Raw genomic sequence first — 26,727 nt, forward strand, 5'->3', positions numbered from 1 at the left:
AAGTGGCCAGTTTTTTATATGTTTTTTTATTTTATAAACAATCCAAAAACTGCGATCAGAATTCAGAGCAAAAGAACCCCTCCTACACCCCTCCGAACCCCACCTAGAGTGCCAGCCCTCTCCTAAACGGGAGAGGAGGAAAACTGATCAGAAATCCCACGACTGCAACACTGAATCAGGTCAATGTGCAAAAGCTTCAGACAAATGAAACCTGGGTCTGCTTTTGCTGTCTTATAACCTTGTACTTTTGGGAAGTATTCACTGAAGAGGCCAAACTGTTATTTACGCACAAATGGCCTGTTTTTCTCATTATATATTATATTATAAAGTAACAATGTAAGTTTACAGCATTACATCTCACGACCTGAATAAAACCCTACACTGCATGCACTCTCTCAGTTGTCTCTTTCACAAGGGAGCAAAACATAATTGGGGGAACTGTGTCCTACATCTGAAGTCCACAAGGACATCTTTCTTGTCATATTCAGTACTAAAACAAGGTTTATGACACCTACTTAATCACACTGCCAGACCTGCATTTCTAACACAGCACTGTAGTGAGTGTTAGTAAAACATTACTTTCAAATAATGTTTGGGAAAAAAAAATATTATTTTCTGAATTTTAAAGCATTTTGTAAACAAACAACTTTTAATGGAGTGAAAACTAAAACAAAATTAAAAACATAGGCACGAGGAAAATATAGTTGTGGAAAAAAGTGGGCCAGAAATCGTTGGCTGGTATTGAGATAAAGGTTTTCAAGTAGAAGCCTTATCCGGATAGAGAGACTGCAATCTTGTGTGAAATGCCAAGCAAATAAAGAAAAAAACATCATCGACTTATTTGAAATGTCTTTGGAAAGCAGTGTCACCTGGGACTGGTTAGTGGAACAATGGCTCCAAGCTCAAAGCTGACAGTGAAAAAGCAAAGGGGGAAAATTAAACATCACCAGAGGAAGTCTGCAGCTTTATTTTACAGCTACAGTCTATTGAGAACTAAGAAACAAAGAAGGCACAGCCTCGGCATTCATCACTGTGACAAGAATAAGAAACAGGCCACAGGTGAGGGCGTTCCCATTAAAGCAACTACTCTGTCTGCAGACCCCATCCAGCAGAGTAAACAATGTCTCAATCCTTTTTCAACATGTGAAAAAGTCAATCCTGTTGACTTCTTCAGCACTAGCTTGCTGCCACCAAGCCTGCAGCAAAGACTGATTTATACACCATGTAGCACCTTCAAAATGAGAAAACAAAACTGAACAGTCTGCTCAGTAGTCCAGTGAGTCACTTGCGACAGGCTACCAGTGATCCACAGTGCAGTGCAGATACTGTAGCACAGCACCGTCAGGAGAACAGCACCAGCTGCACACTGACAATGTCCTTTCTGGTCATTACAACAGACTATTATCAGGAACAAAGACTAAGTAAGTAACATAGGACTAAGCACTAAAAACAGACTGCTTGAAAAATAGAACAGAGGGAATCACTCAAAATCAGAGAACATGACTGGGTTTGGATCCTGGTTGCATTATAATAATTAATAATTTCTTACACTTATATAGCACTTTACTGGACACTCCACTCAAAGCGCTTTACAGGTAGCGCTTTCTGACTCCCAGTTCACCACCACCAATGTGCAGCCCCACCTGGAAGATGTGATGGCAGCCAGAGTGCACCAGTATGCTCATCACTCACTAGATGGGGATTATTAGGAGGCGATGACTGGTAAAGTCCAGGGGAAAATTTGGCCAGGGCGCCAGGGTAACAGCTCTACTCTTTTTGAGAAACACCCTGGGATTTTTAATGACCACAGAGAGTCAGGACCTTGGTTTTACATCTCATCCAAAGGATGGCGCCTTTTTACAGTATAGTGTCCCCGTCACTGTACTGGGGCATTAGGACCCAAACAGACTGCAGGGTGAGCGCCCCCTACTGGCCCCACTAACACCTCTTCCAGCAGCAGCCTTAGTCTTCCCAGGAGGTCTCCCATCCAGGTACTGACAGCTGCTGAGCTCCAGTGGGCTGCCAGTTGTGAGTTGCAGGGTGATATGGCTGCAACTAAATTATGCTAAATATATATCAAGTATAGTGAATTTGCAGCTTAATACATTACCATGCTAAATTAAACAGTTGCACTTGAAAGAAGATTAAATATATGCAAGTATTCCTGTGAAATGCTGATTCAGAAGTACATCTTCAGAAGGCACAAAACAAGTCACATCATGAGGAAAATCTGAATTTCTGCTGATCCTTAAACTCAACCAACACAGGCATACAGTAGGTGCAAATAATTATTTTCCAATTACGATGTAAGAACTAAAAAAGGAGATTTCTTTCCTCTGTCTGTACCAAGGACATACTGAAACTGTGGGTCTGATGGCCGCTATCACCGCTGGTATGGGCTACGCCTGCTACACTTGCAAGCACAGCCCATTCTATCCCTGACAGGCGGCCAAGAACAGCAGCCAGTTCTCGTAAAGATCCGAAAATAGAGGCATGCAATGCTGTCAGAAAGCAGGATCATAATGTCTGGATATTATTCAAGAAGGCCGCACTCGCCTACAATTAAAAACTCTCTTGTATCGACTACACATCTTCTCAGCTGAGCAATGACAATGCCAATGTAGGCGACGAGTGCTCTTTAGGACGAGGAGTGGCTAGCTGTGCTCAACAGCAGATGCATCCCATTTAACAACTTCAAATTACTACACGGTGGTAATCTTCCTATCCCTTTCATTTCTCAACGTTAATCTCAATTATTGGTCAACAGTCACATCTGAGTGAGGAATGTGTTTTACATATTGCATAGTATCCATGAATTACTCTAAGAGCATTATGACTTTAAGACCACTGGAATTTAGCAATTAATCCGAACAGCCGCCTATATTTACTATAGCACAACTGTAGTCATCATTATAATGTGTTGCTAACACATATTTAAATATTTTTTCAGTCCTGCTTGAGTTCTTACAATGACACAGCATTTTATCTAAAGAGGTTAAGGCATCCTAAAGAGGCTAAATAAGACGTCTAAACAGTGACAAAGAAACATTATTTTACACATCGTGGTTCTTGCCACATTCTGTAACCTCACTGTTGAAAACATGACTCTTCATGACTTTTTCTGTATTTCAAGCTTGGTAAGTCACTTTCGTAGAGTCCCGTAAACATCAGCTCTCACAGCGCTACAAGGTTTATAGACTCTTGTGCTAATTAATGACTAGATACAATAGGGTTGTCCAGCAGTTGTCAGGGGGTGAATATATAAGTAAGTACCTGCCATGCCTGAGTATTCTTCACTGCAGACAGGCCTGGTTAGGTTCCTTGATAACTACTTACAGTACATTCCTGCTCTGGTAGCTGTGGGTATTCAAGGAGGACCTCATTAAGGCCTCTATACAAGGCTGTGCTTTACAGAAAAACTGGATCCTATCTGCCTTTCCTATTGCACACTTACAACCAAATAATCAGTCTAACCAGAACTGGAATCTTTTGTGCTCCGGATGCCAGGAGTTCAAATCCCTTCTCAAGAGAAAATAAATAATTAAACAGTGTCCTAATCCGCAGAGACCTCGGTTTGACAATAAGCGAAAGCTATAGCAACAGACAAACACAATCTGGGTGGCGACACAATGATGGTGTGAAAGACGACCCCGCTTGAGTCATCTTTTGCACAGACTTCCAAAGTAAAATCAGAGACTGAATGTCTTTGCCTTCATATGTTCCTTTCAAACTGACATCACTGTATGCTGTTTTACGCCATACTAAACAGGCAGCTGCAGGAGATTTGTAATGTTTGTGGAAAAAGTTCAAATCTTTAAAGTTTAAATCTAAGCTTTGTTTATTGCGGAGGATCCCAAACTATGGTATGCAGACCACTGGTGGTCTGTGGAAGAGATGATCACTTTTAATTAAAAATGGCATATTTTTGTTTTGTATTATGTTATTATTATGTACAGTATGAACAGCATATTTATGACTGCTTCATATATTTTTTCATTATCAAAGTGATTTAATATCAGAGTGATCTAGCCATTACCCATCATGTCTTGTGCACACACAGTGCGTAAAGTTTCTGATAATTCTTACAAAAGCCAAGGCGAACCTACTGTGTGTTACGTCCTGTTTCCAATAAGTCACAATGCAGAACCAATCATTACACGGAGCAAAGTTTCAGTCTATGGTAATAAAAAATGTCTTAAAACAGAGAGCATTAAAACACGATGAAGCCACAAATAAAGATAGATGCCAGCACATCTTGTCAGGACTCTGAACTCATGCATAATCAAAGGGCATAAAACTAGCAGGAAGTACGATCCACCCCATATTAATGTGGGGTTTATTACATAGATGGGAAAGGAGCAGAATCCCAGGCCTTGGTGTACATTATGAGGTGGTTGCTAATAAGAGTCTGAACCCTATCTTTAGCAACATCCAGAAACAAGACGTGAAGCACCCAAGGTAAAAGCGCTGAAATCTTCCAGGGAAAACTATCCGAGCTGAAGCCAGGGGAATCTGCTTTAGTGACCAGCTTGTCACCCATTGGTAACACCACTGGGGTCTCCTGCCACGACACCATTCAAACTGCACAAGTGGGTAAGACACACTGGCGCCGAACGTATTGTTCCCTTCACTGAAAGGCCTTGTGTCCATTACATGCAGCAATCAGTCCGCAAAACAGCCAGATTTGGTGTCTCTCTCTTGCAATACCTGCAGAATTAATCGTACAGCGGAAAATGCCACAAGCACTTTTGCAGACTGTGTGAAAACAAGTAGGTATTTTGCACTGCAGTTAGAAGGAACTACAGATTGTTGCTGACTTAGCCAATACGCTTGTATACAGTACATGTACACAGGATGACTTTTCCTTCTGTCAGACACTGCCTACAAGAACAGTGGCAGAGTGACTGAATGGGCTCCTTGGGGAGCAAGGTATCGACTGGCAGTATTGTACTGGAGTTTGTACAGATGATGCCCGAGGAATGTCAGGGCAACACGGTGCTGTGCCTGTCCATATACAGGACATGAGGATGCTCCCGACATGACATGACATGAGAGGTCGTGGCTGTGAAGAAGAAGCCAGAGGCGAATTTCATTAAGATCTATGAACTTGTGAATTTTGTTACATGCTTACTAGCTCTTTTACCTAACGGATAAATAACTGGAAGCAGCTTTTTTGTTTGCCAATGACGCAAATACTGTAACGAACAGTTCTTTCCGGACCCTATGCGGACGACACAGTCCGACGGAGTGGGGAAACACTAGGGAAACGTCATGCAGGAAAACGGGGCTGAAGACAGGGGGGCGTGTCCAAGGTGCGCTGGTGCACGGGGGAGGTGTGGCCGAGGCGAACAATCCAAAAGAGAAGTCCTTAGGGAATATCCAAAAACACACGAGAAAGTCCAAAACCAGGAGATCCATCAGAACAAGGGAATTAAAAACACGAAGACCGGACCGGAACCGGCAGACAAGGAACAAGAACAGGGGTTAAAACCTTAACGGGACCAGGCGCTTCCAGGTCCCGGACTCGCACGATATGGAAATCAGATGCAGAGCCCGGCTGAGCGTCAGCGCCTGGCTTTTAAGGTGGGCTGGGAATAGGGAACAGGTGCAGAGAATAAAGTCTTAAGTAAAAGGGCTGGAGCACCCTTAAGGAGGGGGAACTAATATCGTGACAAATACAGGTACTGTACATCTGACATCCAGTGACCTTTAAAAAGATACTGTGACTTAAATTGTGACACCACTGTGTGGAATCAGCCCAAGCAAGGATAACACATGGCACAACCTTCCAGACGCCCAGACATTACATCAGCCTCCAAACGAAGTTAATAATACAGGTCAGCACTGCACCCACTGACCTAGCAGTCAGGCTTGGCAAAAAGAGCTGGCAAAACCAAGGAAGAAAGAGTCAGCACACAAACTTCACTGCCTTACTTGTTCATTGCTAAATCCGGCATGAGCTGGGGTTTGAAGATTTAAACAAAATAACCCAATATATGTTAGTTCACAGGAAAGTGCATAACATGTACAAACAACTTTTTTATATTTACATCCACAAGGCAGCTCCAAACAATCAGCTTCAGTTTCAACTATCAGTAAATGCAAATGTCAGTAGTGTGTGTCAGTTTAAGTGAATGTCATTCCAAGTAACATTAACTATTTAAATGTTACATTTAGACAGGGAAAGTAATTCTATTGATAGATGTAAAAAGCACAGGCCTGTGTTTTGAACACTGTGAAGAACAATGGTTCATGTTTTAGATTTCTTAGAGTAAAGACTTGAGAGTTTAGTACAGTGACTAGTGTAAGAAAGGATATAATTCAATTAAAATAAAAAATAAAAAATAAAAGTTTATCAAATGCATAACAATACAGCGTGCAGCAGTAGTTGCTGGTAATGAAATGTCTTTTCATGTAGCATACTTATGCTACTATTTGATGTTCAATGTAGTAAACATGTAGTAAAGTCTTTTCTGCCCATAATCTGCTTTTACAAAAGAAAAGACATATTATGACACGAACTAGCATTTCCTCAGGCCTGAGATGACTTTGTTGAAATAAGAAAAACCTTTTTTTCCAGTTAATGACTGGGGAGCATTTGAAAGCTTCATGGACTCAAGAATGGAAAGAAAGAAATCATGAGATTCTTATGAAGAGATGAATGTTTAAAGTCAGTGTAACTGTGAGTATCATTATTTCTAAATTTAGAGCTTTTCTGGTCTGTTCATCTTCTGTTTCCTTCAGTGTGTTATTTCAGTGAAATATTCATAGCTTCTCTATCAGTTGTGTACCACACAGGTCCTATACAGGACACACACATATATAATATTTGGGGTAGTGCAATTTGTGTTTTTATGTATGAAGTAAAGAGTGTACATGACAACTATACAGCAAAGTGGCTGTTCACTAATTTATTGGCTACACAGATGTTATCCATAACACTTTTGTAAAGTGCACTGAACTCTCATTCACCCAAGCAAAGGGTACTTAACACATAATGGGCTAATCTGAGACTGAAGACTCCAATACAATCTCTCCACAGACAGAATGCAAGTCACATTACAGGTTCATTTGGGACTCGGAAATGTACAGTGCTTCAGGACTTCTACCCTTAGCTGAAAAGGAAAACCACTAGGCATGACCTATGTTTGTCTGTTAACACAAAACAATACAAATATACCATTCTACTACATTTTTTATCGGGCTGGAGACAGGTGGTCACAGCACACCAGAAGCTCTCACAGCCACTGGTTTTGAATACAGGTGACCTCCCCACTAAGGCTGGTGTCTCTCACTGCTTCTGTCGTCCTGTAATACAAATGACTGTGTGTCTACCGCTGAATCTGTAAAATTAACCAGGTTTGCAGATCATACTCCCCTGTATAGTACAAAAAACAATCTCCAGCTCAATGTTAATAGAACCAAAGAAGAAAGCTTTGATTTCAGATGAGAACGAACTACAATCACTTGTGACTGATGGTCAGATTGTGGAGAGGGTACATACATTTAAGTTTCTTGGCATAACAATCAATCTTCTCCACCTTTTAATAGGAGACCAATGTACAGCAGGGAATGAAGAAAGCCCATCAGAGACTGTATTTTCTCAGGCAGCCCAGAAAGTCTGGTGTGTCTCAGGGAGCCATGGTCCAGAGCAACAGCTGAGAGACTGTTAACTATTTCTGTGACGGCCTGGTTTGGGAACTAAATTGTATCTTTCTATGCAGTATCATATTGTATTTTGCATATGATGTGTGTTAATTATGATTTTTCTTTTTCTTTGAGTATCTTTTTTTCTGTATCTGTTATTTGGAGCGCACCACAAACATTTCCTAACAACCCAAAGGCAATAAAGTTGACTTTGGCTTTGTTTAGCTGTTTAGTTTCTTTCAGTTCAGTGGGATGTGTGCAGTAAGAAGGGCTACACATTCGCTGTGCTATGCCCTGCTCATTTATGGATTTGGATTCAAGTTTGTTTTTCATATTAAACATACAGTAATGCGACTGTATAATGCTGCCTCCGCTCCAGACCTCTGGTAAAATGCCTGGAAAAGCATCATAATAGCATTAAAAATGTATGCAGAAAAAGTGTAATGCATGTCAAGCTCGTTAGCAATTCCTATTCAGGTTGGCCTTCCAGAGACTCAGCGCGATGAATACATTTTAATGATGCCCCTTGTGACTGCCTGCTAGCAAAGAAAGACAAAAAGTAGTTGTTGGTGAAGGAAAAAAACATCCTAATGAAGTCTTAATAAAACATGGACCTCACTGATAGGACTATCTTCATAAGTGCTTTAACACTGAAAGCAAAGACTTTTATAATGATAACATACAGTATGCCAAGAACACTTAAGAGTTATTATACAACATTCATGATGAAAAGATACTGGAAAGTTGCTATACTGCAAATTCTCAGTTACTACAACCATCTGGTCTTAAACTGAGGCATGGATGCAGGCATTACTGCATATTCAAAATACTCTTTTTGAAAACCATCTAAATTTGCTCACAAAACTTGCCAGTTTTTTTCTAATGCTGTTGTTATAATCACAAAAGGTCATGAATTGTTTGGCAACACACCTGAGGGCAATAAAATTAGAACATGTGGATGGAACCAAGACGAACACCTACTGAGAAGAGGAAGAGAACTACTAATATCTGGAGAACATTTTCATTCTTTTTTTTATAATAATCACAAACAATCCCTGAGGCAAACTTACTCAATTTCAGCAAATGTCATAGCAATCGCACTGGACAATCTCCTGCATGGCTACATTTCTTTGTCATATCATTGGCGTACAATGTCTTTAAACTGCTGCCTTTGTTTTCAACTAACCTGTATTTCATAATGGTTATAAATATGCAATTTAAATTTAACAAGATAGGTTCTTGGGGACAGAAAGAAATTACTTGGACAAGATGGTAATGTCTTTACATGTGCAGTGCAAAGCACTGATGTCGTACTTAATGAATTTTTAACTTCAGTGTCAGCACTGACCAAGCATCTCAATTTTATCATGTGTTCAAGTACCTTAAGGTCACCTCCCTGGAGCTCCTGTCACAGACCTTGTAAAGATAATAAAAGTGAATAGACGCTGAGGGACATCATCAAAGCTAAACCTTTTTATTCTCACAGTTAAGGAAGATAAATGCTCCCCAGACACTTCTCTTCCATCTTCCATAGAACAACTTTACCTTAATTAACCACCTAAAGGTTCCTCACAACAACAATCAGCTCGGCCTGCTTTCAGAATATTTGCTAGTGACCACAGCTGTACAGTACATGTTTTTACACCAGACTGCTGAAGGAACAAAATGATACTCAAGATCATGTGCCTCATATATTAAAAAATACACCACTGCTAATCTAGCATTGAGCATGACCTTTGTCAGCATCAACACAATTCTGGTCTCGTTGAAGCACAGACCTGTACTCCTCTCGACAGACTGCTGTGGCATGTTCTACCACTCTTCCAGTGCCACAGCAACCACCCGATGAAAACTGTCTGAACACTGAGATCTCTGGTTCATGGACCTGGTGAGGGCCATAAATGTCTCTGGATCAAGGTCAGGAAAAGAACTGGACTGTGACAGTACAGGTAAACAATTTTCTCAAGGTCTTTGTAAATGTACTGTACCACTGATTGGCGAGGTTGTCTTCACACTGCACCAAAGGCATTCTTGTCTTCACCTCATGTCATCATATTTCCTCTGCCCCACTGATTGGCTTGAGCAACGTAAAGCAACGTAAAACTGAACTTAACACCTCCACATGAAGTCGGTCTCCCATCAGCGAAGGAAAAAAGGCATTCATTATTGAACAAAACACACTGACACTCTATCTGACACTACCTTACTGTTCCAGATGTTCTCCGGCCCACCACAAGAGATGACTAAGTCTCTCAACTACTGTTTTATCGTTGACCCAGAGGGCCCTTCAATCATGCAGATAACTGTCAAGCAGACGGTAAGCTACAGTCATTCTGTTGATATGTACTGATTTGAAAATGATTTGTAATTTCTTCCTGGTTTTTGTTGTGCTGTGGCCACTGCAGTGTGGTGACCCTCTGCCTTCTAGGCTGTGGCCTGCAGATCTCCAGGTTTTGCCATCTATCTTGCCAATAGCAACCAGGCAATCTCCAGTCTTTAAGTGGAGCACGGTTTTATTTTTTGCTGTTCTGCATTCATTAAAAGCATGTCTTTCCTCAAGGCGACACCTGCAGTGTATTCTAAACCAACCCAAATTTTCGACAATTTGAACTCCACTCAAATATTAAAATCCGGAGAGCCCAACACTTGTGTGACATCACCCGAGTGGGTGCTGGGTATTTGATTAGCCCGCAGAACAATGCTATTCAAACCATAGAAAAACATTAAAGAAAATGTTAACTCACATAATGTGCCAAATGAGCAACAGATGTTGTGACTGCTGTGTTTTCATTGTGCATATGTAAATAGCTAAAATAATTAAAATATAATTTTATGGGTGTTAAATATAGACTTTTTAAAATTGAAAAATAATCCGTGACACATTATACCCTCTATGTACATTATGATCACTTCATTGCTGGGCATTAACATGAAGGACTGTTTCTCACTTGAGCAATTTTAGCATTTTCTGCAGTGTCTTCTCGTGCCAGAAATATTAATAATTTCCTCACAGCTGTGAAGTGTGCTTCTCATTTTTTTCTTCAGTTCTGCACACTCTCATGATCCTGAAACCAGTGTAGCCTACGGCTGTTGTCATGGATATCTAGTTTATGTGATTTCAGAAACTGTACTCTAACTACATCCATGTAAAAATTATTACAGGTTAAGAAAAATAATGTTTCTATTATTACAGTTGTAGTTGCCTGAGATTATATATTTTAAAACTATGTTTTTTAAATTCTAATCATGGTTGTTTCTTTTTAGCTGAGAGACCTAGCGGGCTGTACTGAGACCCACACTTGCTTCTGCATGTACAGTGGATTACGAAGGGAGGCAGCTGGCAGTGGCTTCCTGTGCCCGCCTGAGGCAAGAACACATCGGCCAGGAGGCAACAGACAGTACCTTTTTTCACTGAGCGCAGCAGGTCTGCAGCAGACGAGGATTTAGTAACCACCTGCTGGAGTCTGGCCTCCGAGTACTGAAGCCAAATTTGAGTTTATTCTCTCGTCCCGTTCAGGAACAAAACGAAATTGAAGAACAGAAACTGATGAGAGAATTAGACATCTTTGGAAGACTACAGCATGATGAGGGCACATCACATTCAAGTGACTCAAGAGCTTCACCTGCGTGTACACAGCACACACTCTTTTTCTTTTCCGGAGGATTGTGCAAGCTTATACATTATTTCTTTTTTAAGAAAATAATCCTGTCCCACAGGACCTCATATTAGGTTTGCTTTGCGGGACAGCTGAATGAGAGTATGGGCATTTCTGGATGCCTCGCTATCAAAGAACAGACACCAGAGATCCAGAAGGATCAATGGCTTGAAAAAAGGGGGGGCCATTTCCAGGAACTTCTGAGTGTCTCAACCAATAAACAGCGTTCAGTCACTGAGCACTGTGATCAGAGGTGAGGCTTTGTGAGGACTGAGCCCTGCTCATGGCACTTGCTGACTGTGACTCAAATTCCCCCAGCAGTGATGCGCAACTGGGCGAGCCAGTTTCCCTGCTGAGCTGGGCCTGGGACGGCCTGGCTGTGCTCCCTCAGCAGCTGCTGGAAGACCTCAGGGGCTCGCGGGCTCACAGCGGCGTCAGTGAGAGGCGCTCTGCTCCTCCCGGTGGCACCCGGTCATCGGCCAGATGCTGTGCACAGTTACTCCCGTCATCACTGTACCACTGTAATCGCTACTGGAATTTCTCCTCCCCACTGAGAGCTGGTGTGTGGGGAGCGTTCTGGCGCATCATCCAGGTGGGGCTGCACACTGGTGGGGGTGGAGGGGATCCCCATGACCTGTAAAGCGCTTTGAGTGGAGTGTCCAGAAAAGCACTATATACTGTAAGTGCAAGGAATTATTATTTTTATAATTATTCACTACACTTTTGTAGACAGGGTTTGAACAAAATATTTCAGTACTACTACTATTTCCTAACTCCTGGTACCACTTTCCTCAGTGAACAAAAAATGTGACCTAGAAGGGATATCAGTCAAGTAAGTGTATTTTAACAGGATTTAGTCAAGTATCCAGCCATCCATTTCCTAAGTGCTTTGAGTGAAGTTTCCAGAAAAGCACTATATAAGTGTAAGCAATTATTATTATTATTATTATTATTATTATTATTATTATTATTATTATTATTATTATTACCAGTGAGCTGCGTCTGTAAATAACGAGCAGCCCAGACTGAGATGGTACATAATAAAAATGATCTTAAAAAGAAGCTGCTTATGAGGCACCCACAGGGTTTCCCCTGAAGCCCAACGCTGATGACATCACAGGACTGGGTGCTGGGTATCTGATTATCCCACGGACCTTCAAAACATATCCTATTTGGAAAAAAAAAATAACTGCGCCAAATGAGCAGCAGACGTTGTGACTGCCGCGTTTCCATTGTGCATATGTCTATAGTTAAAATAATGATGGGTATACAATCTATAGACTTTTTAAAATTTAAAATGAACCTGTGGCACATCCTGCCCATTATGTACATTATGATCACTTCATTAAGTGATTCAGACTTAAGTATTTTTTTCTTAATATTGGAGTTATTATTTTAGTGGAAGCAGCTATTTATTTTGCATGCTTTTCAGCACCTTGGCTTCTGTGGAGCCTTAAGGGACTAATTTAAATGAAATCTCCTCAGTAGGGAGAGTTACTTGAGTTCCCTGTCACACACCTCACTCTTTTACCAGATATGAGATCCGACAAGCTGAACTGAGAAGCACGCGCCAGCCTTTTTTATTTTTCACACTTAGAAGCTGAACTACACGACACTTGCCCTCGTCATCTCGAAACGAAGCATATCTTTCTGTCTCATAGGATCAAACAGTACGGCTAAGGAACAAGAAACGTTATTTACTGTGATTTCTAGACGGCAGAAACACTGACATTAATTTTGACATTAATGTACTGTCTTTATGTTTACAATTTGGAAACACACATTTTGTAAAATTGTATAGAGTAAACAGTCATATTATGTATCAAAAATAAAAATATTAAAGAGGGTACTGGATTCTATTCTTATTCACTTGTAGTATTTCTGTTTCAGCTCTAGGTGCACAATCCAATACTAATTAGATTGTATGCAAAATGATTTAAAAGACATGGAAGAGACAATCTCCTGCTAAGAAACAAATTGTATACAGGGCATTTTTCAAAGTTTGGGACACAGCTTATTTAAACCAAACCAATGAATTAAAAAAATGCCCGTCATGGAAATTAAAGAAATGATAGAAAAAACCTTAGGATTCATAGATTCTGCCTTTGATTTGGGGATGATTAAGAAAGAGCTCTAGAAAGAGGAGAAAATGAAAATAGTTCTGGATGCAGTTCAATACTTTCAATACTATTCAAAATACAAACACAAAAACAAACCTGAAAGTTCCAGAATACTTTGGACCCAGATGGACTTTAGTTATGGACGGTTTGACTTAATTCAAACAAGAACTGTTTCCAGTTTCCAGTATTTGTAAAGTTACTCGATGCGAGTGCACAAGGAAGAAGAATAAGACATTAAATGTCAGCTTTAATTACAGCTCCCCACTTGACCCAGTTTTAACAGCATGCAACATAGAGAACCACCTTTTCTGAAATACAGTAAGGCAACATCCAACCTGGGTGCTTTTCAGCATAATCAAGGAAACGTTAGTGAGAAAACTGCCTACTCTAAAGTCTGTGAGTCATTCTCTTAACAGTTGACAAAAACATATCATCAAGCCTATAAAACAAAGATAGATCACATCTTTATATCAAATAATTACCCTTTCAAAAGGTTCACATGCTCCACAATCACTAAACCTTTCTTGACTTTTTAACTAGAATATATCACAGAGTATCTGGCATTTTAAAACCTTCTAGTTTAAAGGCAAAAAAATATTTTGTCTCTGTTGAGCTAATAAGCGTTCAAATTATTTCCCTTTTCTATGGTATAAAATGACTAAGGAAATTTAAGACACACAAAATCTTAAAATATGTATATAACATTTTTATTCTTAGTTAAAAATATTTTTTCTATTACAATTTATATTCTTTTTTTCCCCAAAATAATCTTGCACTTTAGATTTCTAAATATCTGTTCTGTCTATAGCATCTACATCAAGGGTCATTTTCTGGGCATTAAGCAAGAACAGAGCTACATTTCCTTAGCATAAATATTCTTGCAAATCATAAAGTAAAGTGAAATGATTTTTTTCCATTTAGTACACTATGTACAGTGTGACTGTAGGGAATTAACTAATTCTTTTTCAGAAAAGCTATCTGGGTCAATTGCAGTTGGGAATTTTCAAAATAGATAACTCTGCTTTAAATGACTGGATGTGTTGATTTAATTTGGTGATCTTATAAATTATACGGCATATGTGCATTGATCCTAGAAAGAAAGAATGACACAGTGACTTTTCATAGTACACATATGTCATTTTCCAAAGCTCAGAACTTTAATATACTGTGTGTAAATAATGTTGATTTTCCAAGGCAACTTTTATTTTGTGATAGCAGTTTTTTAGGTTAAAATCTTAACACATAAAATAAACTTTGAGAGCAGCAGTTCCCAGTAAAACATTGCCTGAATCTTCACTGCTTAATATAGGCCCCTGTCTAAATTAGTACTCTTCTCGGAAACCTACAGCATACCTTTAAGGGTGCCAAACTCTAGTTTAGCATTGGGTTTAGGCCAGAATAACACTGGGCTCATTCCTGAATTGTGGAGCCCAGCATATTTTTATTTTCACCAAAAACATGGGCTAGCTGGGCTCACCCTATCGAACGGGGGCCAGCCTGGGAAAAAAAGAGCCAGTCTAGAGAGCAGGGCGCGTAAGGCAAAAACAAAACAAGGACTGAGTGCGTGAAAAAACAAAAAGTGCGTGTGTACAGTACGCCTGCCCCGGTGAAAGTGCATGATGGGACAGGCAGAAAAAGAAAGCCTTCCGCGGGTGCAATCCCCTTCCGGGACTGCCAGTGGCCAATTCCCCCTTCCGGGTGTGTCCCTGCTCGTCCCTCTGGGGGGTGTCCGGGGCGCCCTTATAGGACCTGCCCAGCTGGGGCTCATCGTCTAGAAGCCGGGACAGCTGGGACTACAGAGGCAGGCCTCCACCTCCACACTGCGCACCCCCCTGCGCCATGCCACCCAACCAGATCCATTTCTCCTCTCCTGGTACGTGTGTGATAAGTGTAGCTCTCCCTGCCCCTGCCAGGAACTGGACCTCAGTCACACGTGGGCTCCTCGGACCCCCAGCTCCACTCCCTGGACAGGGGATAACTCCACCAGGCCAACAGACCAGGTCCTCTGCCAAGGCACAGCTGAGCATGGTCAGGGATTCAGAGGGGAGTGACATCACCTCTGTACCTGGATCAGTGCGCTGAGCCCCGTTACACATCCAGCACAAAAAGCTTTCGAATCAGGGGCTCTGTCTTAAATATGACGGAAAAAAACCAAGCTGTTTGCTACATGTAGTGTAGTGTAGTAGGCCAATGCCATTAGTGGGGCGTTTTTCACTTCTGGGCATGTATAGTATGTGCTCAAGAAACATCACACACAATAACATTAACAGTTAATGAAGGACTCAATTCCACGTCGAACTGAAACATCCAGGAAGCGCACCATTCGGGAGATTATGGGAACATAATGACCCACTTTTTCTTTAAAGGGTTTTAAAAAAACGGGAGGGGTGTCAGAAAATAAAGTAATTAGGAAAAAACTAACAGCATCGGTTGACACTCCACAAATGCACAATGCACAAATGTCATGTTAAAGAAACAGTGAAAACATATTTGAAAACCAAGGAGCAATAATATATCCTTATTAAAAAATATCATATGAAAACATATATCAAATATATATATATCTTTCTTGGGATGATATAAATAAGGAATATATATATAAATTTAATTGAAAAACAAATTTAAAACAGGGGTCCAAACTCAATTCATGAATAGCCTAGTATCATCAGGTTTTTGTTTCAACCTCACCAGTCACTTTAACAAATTCACTTTAACCTAATTATTTCCTTAGACAGAAGCTTTTCTGGTTGATTATGCACAACATTCACATGCACTTAGGCTCCATTTACTCTATGAACGATCCAGGTCTGAGGAGTGATGAAACTGCAGTATAATGCAGATCATTAATGCTCCTCCATTCTCTCAGCTCCCATCCGGCCCATTATCAGCTCTGAGCCATGCTCTCTGCAGAAATACCACGCGTGGAATTTACTCTGGAAGTGGAGATGGACTGCAATAATGCAACATGCTGGACATTTCTGTATGTCTTTTTGGGATTTATGGTTTTCCCACACACTATATACTGTACAGTACCTGAAACTCCTAACATGACACTCAAGAGCTTGTGAAGCCACTCTAGATAGTCAGCATTCATTTTATTACAACTATATTTACACCAAATGCAAACAAACCCAAGCTTAACAGCCTTCGCTTAACGGAATGTGAAAACCCCACCTTGTCATATTTCTCAGCAGAGTGTTTTAATGGTACTATGCAGTGATCCTTTTCTTAATGAGAACTGCTATTAGGGTGTTAGCAGAGACCACCCCTACTTACAGCACCGAAAAGATCATTAAAAATCAGCACGTTAAACCTTCACAGAGAAACACCAACTATTTGCATTTGGGTTTTGACTCAGATTACTTAATATTTTTGAGCTTGCAGTAAAGAAAATCATTTCAATATGGTTATCCAACACACAGTAAACTAAAGTAACCACTTTTGAAATAGCTTTACTTCATGTGTGGTCTTTTGCTGCGCTGAACACTTTACCCGGGAAAGACTTCTTCAATATGTTGCTGTCAAATGAGCTCTGTAACTAGACAAAGCCTGTCTGGCATTTTTCCATAGTACTCTCACTGTAAGGCATGGTAGAAGTGCTGTCACAGTCTGGCAAAGAAGCACATAGCACAAATGGATAGATATTGTTGAAACAGCAACCACTGTGGGACACTGGCCCCTAGGATATTATTAACCTCAAACATTTCAGTCAAGTGTCCTGGGTGCAGCCTCAACATATTTAAATACGGGATCACCAGGAAACACAGTGCTGAACAGTATGGCTAGGCGTTTCTGTAGGTATTACACTGGAGGTAAAATTACAGACATTAACAATTTTCGCTTTAAGCTCCATTCACACACAGCCAGTAAATATTTCAATTCATTTTTAATAATTTAAATATAATAATAATGTAAAAATATATTTTCCTTCCAGCCCCATATGCGACATGTACACCTTAAAGTACTAAAAGGGCACTTCACTTAGGAACACATCATTCAGCAAAAACTCAGCGGATGTAATAGATTTTGCATCAGGATTCATGTGTACCAAACTATGCTATTATGGTGCTATTAAGGTACATTTAAAAAAAGAGAAATAAAAAAGGAGAAATCTCAAAAGCAGTAGGTTAGGCTTGAATAAAAATGCACACACAAGCACCTTGTAAAAAAAACACACAGCTTCCAAGTTCAGTTGGCCTAGGAAACTAACGACTGAGCTTATAAAAACCACAATCACAATAAAACACACTCGATTCAAAACTGTACCCATTGAAAATGACTTAGAGACCTGCCTGCATATCTTGTTTGACCCAGGATGTGGTATGGTCTTGCTGAAACAGCACTTGTTGATCATATTTGAATATGATATTTGCACTCAATAATGAGCCCGTGGAAAAGCATTGTTTTCTCTGGCAAGAACACTTCTGACACACCAGTGTGTGTATGGGTGTGTGTGTCTGGGTTCGCCTCCTGGAGGGAAGATGAAGAATAACACAAAGCCACACATTTATCTTTCCTGCTCCATTGAAATCCTCCCCAGATCCTTTAGGGCTTTTTATTCCCCTCAGCTGCCACACGAGTTCTCCGACCCAGGAAATTCAAACGGATCAATTGAGAAGCATTCCTGTCTCATTTACAAAAATGTCACCTTTTTTCAGCCGCGCATTTCTTCTTTGAACAAGTGAAGCCTTTTCTTTCTCCTCCGCCTTTCTGAAAAGGGAGGGGAAGGAATGGCCTTGGCATCCTAATTAGCAGCCCAGTCGGCCGGATCAGATCTGCCAGCGACCCTTCCAGGCCCCTGAAGCAGTGCATGCTGTCGAGTCAGCGCCGTGGCACACTGGAAGGAGTGGGCTAAACCCACCAGAGGCTTCAGCGCTGTTTTCTGTGCTCAGCTAAACATGAAAACAAAAGCTCCTCCCACCATCTGTTTCAAAAGAAACCGCTGCTGCATCATTGCAGCCTCACAGCTTCATTAATGCTGATAACGTAGCCCTCCCTTGTCGGCGCTGGACATGGTTTCAGGCATTATACAGTGCCTTAACAGCTCCCAGTATGTTAGAAACCACAGAGAGTTGGTCAAGCAGAATGATTCTCAGAATGACAGAAGCCACATGATTATATATAGTAGGTATCTGTATTGTAGGATTCTGCAATGTTAGATAAAAGGCCATTTCATGTTCCGAATAGTATTAAATCAACTGGCCATTTAGACATCCGTTACGAAAAAATAAGGACATAAACACTACCGGTGTTTGCAGACCATTGGTGGTATTTAATTAACACAAATCTACATTTGACATGTATTCACCCTGTCTGCTGGTGTCCAAATGGCTTGCAAATTCCAAATTATTGCAGAACACATGTTAAGCAAAATAGAAAATTTTCACACTAGCTGTGCTTCAAGCAGACTGCTTAATCAAAAGTGCCACACTTATATGCCATGGTAGTTACCATTGGATAGCCTGGCATTGCATTTAAATATTACAACTTTTCCTCTTGTCTATAAAATTGTTCTTTGCTGCACATCTTGTGCTGGTTAATGACTGTATTTTGTAATAATTCTGTAATTAGAACCTTTATTGAACACCATGTTATGACTTATAAACCGATATGTCATTAATTTGTTACAGTGTGTTACAATCACGAGCTCTTAAATATGAAATTGATCATGTACTGTAGAAAGGCTTAAAAAACTAACACATGGGTCTAACTGTGTCAGATAAGAATCTAATGATGTAAGAACACTTCAATTACATTTAAACATTAAATTATTGATATTTGACAGTTTCAATATTTCCGATTATATAGGTGTTTCAAAACGTTGTAAACATACAGCATTATTCTCTGTCAAACTGAAACTAACTGGAATACACACTTTTTCAGTGCTTTTACCAAGTCATTCACTCAGATCAGTACTCGAGTACTTGAGGTAACTGGTGCTCTTGCAAGCGTCCTGACAGATGTGTGTAGCAGTAAGGATCTGGTAAGAGTAAGAGTCATTCTGACAAAAGAAGAGAAAAGCAGATCTCTGCTAGACAGAGGAACAAAGACCTGCTGCTGGGCTGTTTCTTTCACCAGCTCTGCTCACAACAATCATAAAACAGTCATAGAGGACATTTTTAAGATGTTAAAAGTTTAAAAAGTTTTAGCGATCGAATCTTTCCTTTTTACGGTAAACTGGAGTAGTAACTCAATACAAAATTATGAATGGGTGTAGCAGCAGTCAGACAATTGAAAACTGAGTTTTCAAACGAATTCTGAGACCAACAACTATTGCCAAGTATCTATCTGTGGGTCTGCAAAATTGCATTTTACATCATCGTTAGTTTTCAACCTTTTTACAATTGAATTTCTGAGATGAAACGACGATCTGCTTAGATTTGCTGTTTTCTTGTCCATTTCCTCATGTGCTAGCTTGCACATCTTCCTTACAGGTTTTGTATTGGTCTCGGTCTTACTCCTCTATTTTCCCTGCTCTGGAAACAAAGCCGTAAACTGACAAACAGTACTAAACTCTAAGGAGAAGCTTAATCTCACAGAGCATCCTACGTTCTACTATACATTACTTAACATTTCACTTCATTTTTTATACTATGCCATCTTTTTAAATCAAAGCCCTACATATACAATAACACTGATCCATTTAAAGTTGCAAAACAGTCAAATAACATGCCCTTCCCACGAGCAAAAATGAATTATTTTTCAATGCTTCTACTGTTTGCAGAGTGAATATAATTCATACAAACAATTTTCAGAAACTTTTACTGTCAGAAATACTGAATAATGTATAATCTTCTGTCCTACAAACTTTTCTGTCCTATCAAACTTGTCCTATCAAGTTCTGTCCTATCAAACTTTGACAGCTGGACAAAGTCTGATTGCTGGCTTTTCAGCTCTGTCTGAGGATTTTCTCTAAAAGCTAGCAAGTCTCAACATTTAAATGCTGGTGGGGCTACCTTGTACACAGCTTGGCAATACTTGATAAAACGTGAACCAAAACTGGATAAAATACCACAACATTTCAAAGTTGGAAAACAATCCTGAAGAGCCTCTTTAAGATGATGTTATATACTATTATTTGTTAGAGTGGGGTCCTGCAAATGCAAAAGTATAGGTTAACTGCCTATACTTGTGCAATATAAAAAATAAAGACTAATCACATAAAACACATGCTATGGGCATTTTGTTAACTTAATTTTCAGCATGGAATTAGCCTCTACTTGTTCCACAATATGCAGTACATTGAAAGAATATTGTACTTTCCTCAATATTGAAGGTGATATAGAAGCACTGTCAATCTTCCAATGAAACTGACCAGAATTCACGAGCATCACTACTGCAGTACAGTCAGTACTGTAATCAAGCCTACGACACTTTTTTTAATCTCTTAACTCCTGCACTTCACTTTTTTACATAAAAACTGAGATCTTTCCCATTTGAAAATTCAAAGGTGTCACAAACGAATAAATGTGCAATTACCGAATACATTGCAAGTGATTTTGCTGCTTGCAGGGAAAATGAATGCTTAATTAGTGGCTTTGTGAACAGCTACAGTGGTCAAGGGAAAGCTTACAACGCCTGGTGACTGTGAGAAGTCTGAGCGCACGAGGAATAATTAGTGCTGACAGAACATAACTTTATTCGATTCAAAGGGGTGCAGAGGTGGCAAGACAAAGGAAACTGTGTTGTGATGTCATGAATTAGCAATGTTTCCAGCTTCACCCTGTTCTGCTCATGTGAGCTTTTAAGGTTTTACTCTAAACGTCCATAACCTAAAACTCACTTAGTACTGCTTAATGTGAAAATGTCCACAGCTGACTTTGCCTATTAGACTGGAACAGGACAAGAGAAAGCACATTGACACCCGCCCAGTTTTGATAGTCTAATGAACCCGCGTTCTTTGTATCATTTTATTTATCTTCCGTAAAAGAATTCTGCTTTTAATTAAATCTGATTGCTTTCAGTCACCATATCTCTTCGACAGCACAACTAAATTTGTTGCACAGTAACATATACTGTATGTGAAAACAGAGTTGTGTTTCCTTTTGGTGAAGCTCTTTTACCAAGATTTCAAGATTTGCCGTGAGATACGGCTTTAATTATAAGATTAATTATACGATTCAGTATTCGCATTAAAGTCATTTTGGCTGTTGTTAAAGGCAATCTATGGGACAAATGAATTTCAGGATAGCAGTCTGAAAAACAAGTCATTTTTTATTGTTAAATATATTAATAGTCCTATCTCACATTATCAATAGATGTTGGAAAAAAATTTAATTTTACAGTTTTGAGTTTAGTTTAGGTTTGGTTAAACCTTATTAATTAATTAACCTTATTAATATTTAGTTAAACCCTAATAATGCTAAATATTAATTTCGCATTCACTGATGAATAATAAAAGCAGTGTTAATAGCATTAGAGAATCCATTGCCACATACAAGGCACTGTATATTTGTCAGGTCTGAACATGCATGATGAAGAAGGTGGAGTGTTCAGATTGTTCTCCAGTGCATCAAGACAGAGCTAACTAGGTCAATGAAATTCCTTCCCTGGCATCCCCCACGCCAACACAGGCAGGGAGAGATGAAATCTGCTTTCTGCTCTTTCAATTGATTTTTAAGTCAGAAAGCAATAATGACCTGGCTCTGCTGAAAGAACCCTTTGCCACTGACCACAACTTCAACATTTCTTAATTCTGCTGACTGCAGCAACACCCACAGGGTGTCTGTTTCCAGACAGGAGGAAGGTTACTGTCTCCCCGGGAGAGAAAATAAAATGACATCCGTGCTGAAATTACACTGAACTGGATCGGAATACTTTTCTGGCCTGAAACACTACTGGATGTTAAATAGGTGAGATGCAATTCACCAAATATATTTTACACTTAACTGATAATTATATACAGTATGTTTGTGGAATGTGTGAAAATGCAACAAAAAGACTCATCATTTATCAAGCAGCAAACTTCGAAAGACAAACAAATTTGTTGAGTTTTATTAATTTTCATTATTCTCAAAAAAACATACTGTATTACTATAATCCTTCCTGTTCCTCCACTACCAAGGATACTGCTTTTAGAATTATTTCATGCTTCAAGGTTTGAAGTTACCAGTGAAAGAATTATAATAGACTATCTCCCTTTCCGAATTCCCTTCCAGAATTAAAAGAATGAGGGAGTTTCAATTTCTGAATTATTACACTTCCTTATATGTTTTAGGTCTTCAGTGTCGCTCATCAATCACAGTATTGTCAATCGTAGTTTTGAAAAAGTATTCATACCACCCTTCGACCCCCATCAGGAAGCTGCTCCTTCGGGTAAATGTTGCAGTCAGTTTCCAGGAATACAAGATGCAAGCTGGGACCACGACCTGAATGGAATATGTCAGTATGATGAAATTCACGTGCCAGCAGCCATACGGAGTGGTGGCACTGTGGCTAAGGATCTGCCGGTTCAAATCCCGCGGCCAGCAGAGGAATCCTACTCTGTTGGGCCCCGGAGCAAGGCCCTTCACCCCAACTGCTGTCTGTGTGTCTGTGTCTCATGGAGAGCAAGCTGGGGTATGTGAAAAGACAAATTCCTAATGCAAGAAATTATATATGGCTAATAAAGTGATCTTATCTGATCTTATCTTATTATATCACCCTGCAACTCACATCTGGCAGCCCACTGAAGCTCAGCAGGTCTTTCTTTCTATAGCAGTACATTCAAAGCAGTAGGTGTCTGCTTCTGACCTGTTGACCTGTTTCTGGACTGAACAGTAAACTCTGCTTACATCTGGCTTTTCCCGTCTACAAATGTTTTTTGTTTTTTGTGCAATATATGCTGGGGACTTGTGCAATATATTTATATTTGTATTTGTAATGTGCAATACAACTTCTTGTGTACTGTTCTGGTTTGTTCTTTGTATATTCTGGGCTGTGAGCAATTCTTCTTAGTGCACTTCTCACTGACTGTACTGACTGTATTGTATTCCTGTATTATTGTATCATTTCGTTACACTGTGCTGTGTTGACTGTGCTAAGCTGCTGCTGCACTGCAATTTCACTCACGGGATCAATAAAGTATCTATCTTTCTACCTCGCGACAGCATTGATAAAAGGACCGTCAGCTGTTACGAAACGGCACTTGGACAGAAAATAAATCCCCTTTTCTCCTTCCTCTTCCCCAACAGCCCCCAAGCCGGCCATGTCGTTTGAGAATAGCCCGGGTGCACAGCTCCGAGCAGCTGTTGCTGGTCCCTTAATCCTCACATGGTTTCAAGCTATTCACCCAGCCCACAGCTTTCTGTCTCTCTACAAACACACTGGCTGGGCTCTATTCTTTGGCCCAGCGACCAGACTTGAATCAATGACCTGAGGAATAATGTGCACACACAAAGACGCAGCTGGCTGGGCCAAAGAGCTTTCCTCAGCTGCTCTATATATATTCCTACAACCCTTAGCATTTACATTTCCTGATCAGGGAGGAACAAACCCCTCAATGCCTTATCTTTTTATGAGCCACCACCAGTAAAAGATAAATTATTAAGCTGGCTTCTCCAGATATCAATGAAAAAGCATAACAATTGGAGAGCAAAGTCTATCTTGCTTTAGTTATTTACTGGGTCTTAAGAAAAACAGACATCCAGCGGACCATGAAAAACGACAAAATCGGGATTCAATTACCAAACTCCATCAGACCAGCAGTATAGCAGTCCTGTTGTTTTTAGTTTGCTTTAAAGAAACTGTTCTGGGATTAATGGGTGAGAGTACAGAGGAGTGTTCTCTGAGATCATTTCACTAAACGTCCTGCTCAGAGTAGCTGTACTGCATTCCTTTCTGTACTCATATGATCATCGGTACATGCCATGTAGTTTCAACAGAAAATGAGATACTAAACCCCTTCCAATTTGTCAAGGCCAGCAAATTAGGAAAATGAAACGGCATATTTCTTAACTTGATCCCTGACAATCAAAAAATAACAAACAAAACTTTTTTTTTTTACCCCAGACACAGCATTCTGGATTACAGAAAACTGGTGTAAAAAGCACAACTTCCTGCCAATATCAAACAGCCCATTGACATTTCTTCATTTAAAAAGTAAATTAAAAGACTGAAAATTCTTTGATTTAATAAAAAAGCAAGAAATAAGAAAAGCCATGAATGCAAAGCCCAGTTGTGTCTCTTGACAAACCTATGGAAAACTAAAAAAACGAAAACAGTCTGAATTCTTCAGTGCAGTCTCTCTGATATTTACTCTTTTTTTCTGAGTTTCAGACTAACCAACAACAGTTCTGTGCATCTTAGTTCAGTGTTTACATTGTAATGTATTTCTGTTAGATAATATTTCTTCAGAAAATGGTCTGTCTGTTTTGGCAATTTATATTTTAATAGCCACTGCCAAATCAGTTCTTAACAGTGATGACATCACCACTTTCGACGCTTTGTGCTGCTGGTTGCAAGACATTTTTACAACTTCATTCTCAACCCACACATCTCAACTTCACAGTACTATATGCTTCAAAATATTTTATTGCATTAAATATTATAATATTTGAAGCAAAATCATCCTTTAGGATTAGTAAAGGGCATCTGTTCATAAAAAAACTAACAACCCCATCTTGGTAAGAGAGCACAAAAGTTTTGTGTGCCTACTGTAGATCTAGAAACACAGCAAAGATTAGTACAGCAGTTTCCCAGCCTCATTTAAGTGCCTTTATTAGACTTTTTGTTTTGACATTCTTCTGCTGTTGAATGTTTAGAGATACATCTAAGTACCTTTCAAAATTACAATTATTTAGGTGCCATTATAGGTGTAACTGACATTTCAACTAAGTATATGTCGACAGTTCAGCTGGAATGAAAACCAAATTAGCAGACAACAGGCTGCTCCAGGACCAGGGTTAAAAAATCAGGGTATTGCAAAAAAAGAATCAGTACAGCAGCTAAAATGTATCCTTTTTATATCAAACCAAAAATATAAAAATGACACATACCAAGAGCAATGACATAAGGTATGACATAACACCTGACCTATTAACGAATAGGTGGGATAAGAGTTATTATCTCTTCTTTGACATCATGAGTGTCGTATTCTGGTATGTAATTATTATATCACAGTTATCTTGTGAAAACAGCATAAAATGCACATCTAGCCAATACATGTGTGTTTATATGTGTCTTTTCTACTTTGGCTTCTACCTGCCATTCTGTCCCCTCTCATTAGTTTAATCTGGCCTACATAAACCAGAATAGCTCCTCCTCATCTTGTGACCATCACGCCAACAGGGGCTCACACACAAGCAAACCACAAGCAGCTTCTGTCAGATGCTTAAATTCATTCATTCTTTAAATTTCTCAATGTCACAATTCAATGAATAAGCAATTCCATCTGTATTACACGAGCCCATCTTCTGTGGAACAGGAAAAGTCCAGCCATTTCTGCTGACCCCTGTCACAGTATCCGGGTCTCATGAAATGCACCCATCGACAGTAACAGCACAACGACCAGCTGACCCGCGGGCTCCACAGGTGTACTGACCTCCTTCACCCGCTCAAGCTCGTTCTGTAGCGCCTGCTTGGAAATCTCCACCTCGATGATCTTCTGGCGAAGGAGCTCATTTTCATCCTCTGCCTTCGCCCTCTTGTCTTCCACACTCTCCAGCTCGTGGTGAAGCCGAACCGAGACGTCTTTGGCAACCTGTTCACAAAGCACAAATGCGATTTCCTGACAATTCAGAAATGTTGTATCAGTATGCTGGAGAAACGCACAATTAAAGTTCAGTATGTTAGGCCAGGAATCTTTAGAGATCACTTTATTGGCCATATACAATTTCTTGTATTAGGAATTTGTCTTTTCGCATACCCCAGGTTGCTCTCCATGAGACACACAGACAGGGAGAGAAGGTTGAGGTCAGAGCGCAGGGTCATCCATTGTACAGCACCCCTGGAGCATTTGGGGTTAAAGGCCTTGCTCAGGGACCCAGTGGAGTAGGATTCCTCTGCCGGTCGCGGGATTTTAACAGGCAACCTTCCAGCCACAGGCGCAGATCCTGAGCCACAGAGCCACCGCTCCACCTTTAGCTACTATTACAATGAGTTGTAAATTAAACAGCCTCCACAGTGACAATTCAGGATCACTATTTATGATTTCTGTGGTAAAAACCAAACCTTGATGTATCAGCACTGGTCAAGCATGGTTTGAAACTGTGACAATACTGAAATAAAATAGTTTTGATGAGTGGCCATCAAAACTATTTAGACTTTCAATTTTAGAACTTATGAAGATTTAAAACATGTTAACTGTTCACACACTATTAACATTT

At 39.9% G+C, this 26,727-nt stretch overlaps 1 protein-coding gene across 3 annotated transcripts in view; it reads right to left on the minus strand.

The window, feature by feature from the left end:
• Window positions 1-26,727, minus strand: part of mtcl1 (microtubule crosslinking factor 1) — a 72,799-nt gene that overhangs the window by 34,270 nt on the left and 11,802 nt on the right. For all 3 annotated transcript variants that reach the window (XM_088642085.1, XM_088642084.1, XM_088642086.1), the window contains exon 3: window positions 25,944-26,102. In XM_088642085.1, the coding sequence (XP_088498211.1) occupies window positions 25,944-26,102 (159 nt within the window). The remainder of the gene's footprint in view (window positions 1-25,943; window positions 26,103-26,727) is intronic.

Source organism: Lepisosteus platostomus, chromosome 8 (assembly GCF_059453375.1).
Source record: "Lepisosteus platostomus isolate fLepPlt1 chromosome 8, fLepPlt1.hap1, whole genome shotgun sequence".
NCBI classification, from domain to species: domain Eukaryota; kingdom Metazoa; phylum Chordata; class Actinopteri; order Semionotiformes; family Lepisosteidae; genus Lepisosteus; species Lepisosteus platostomus.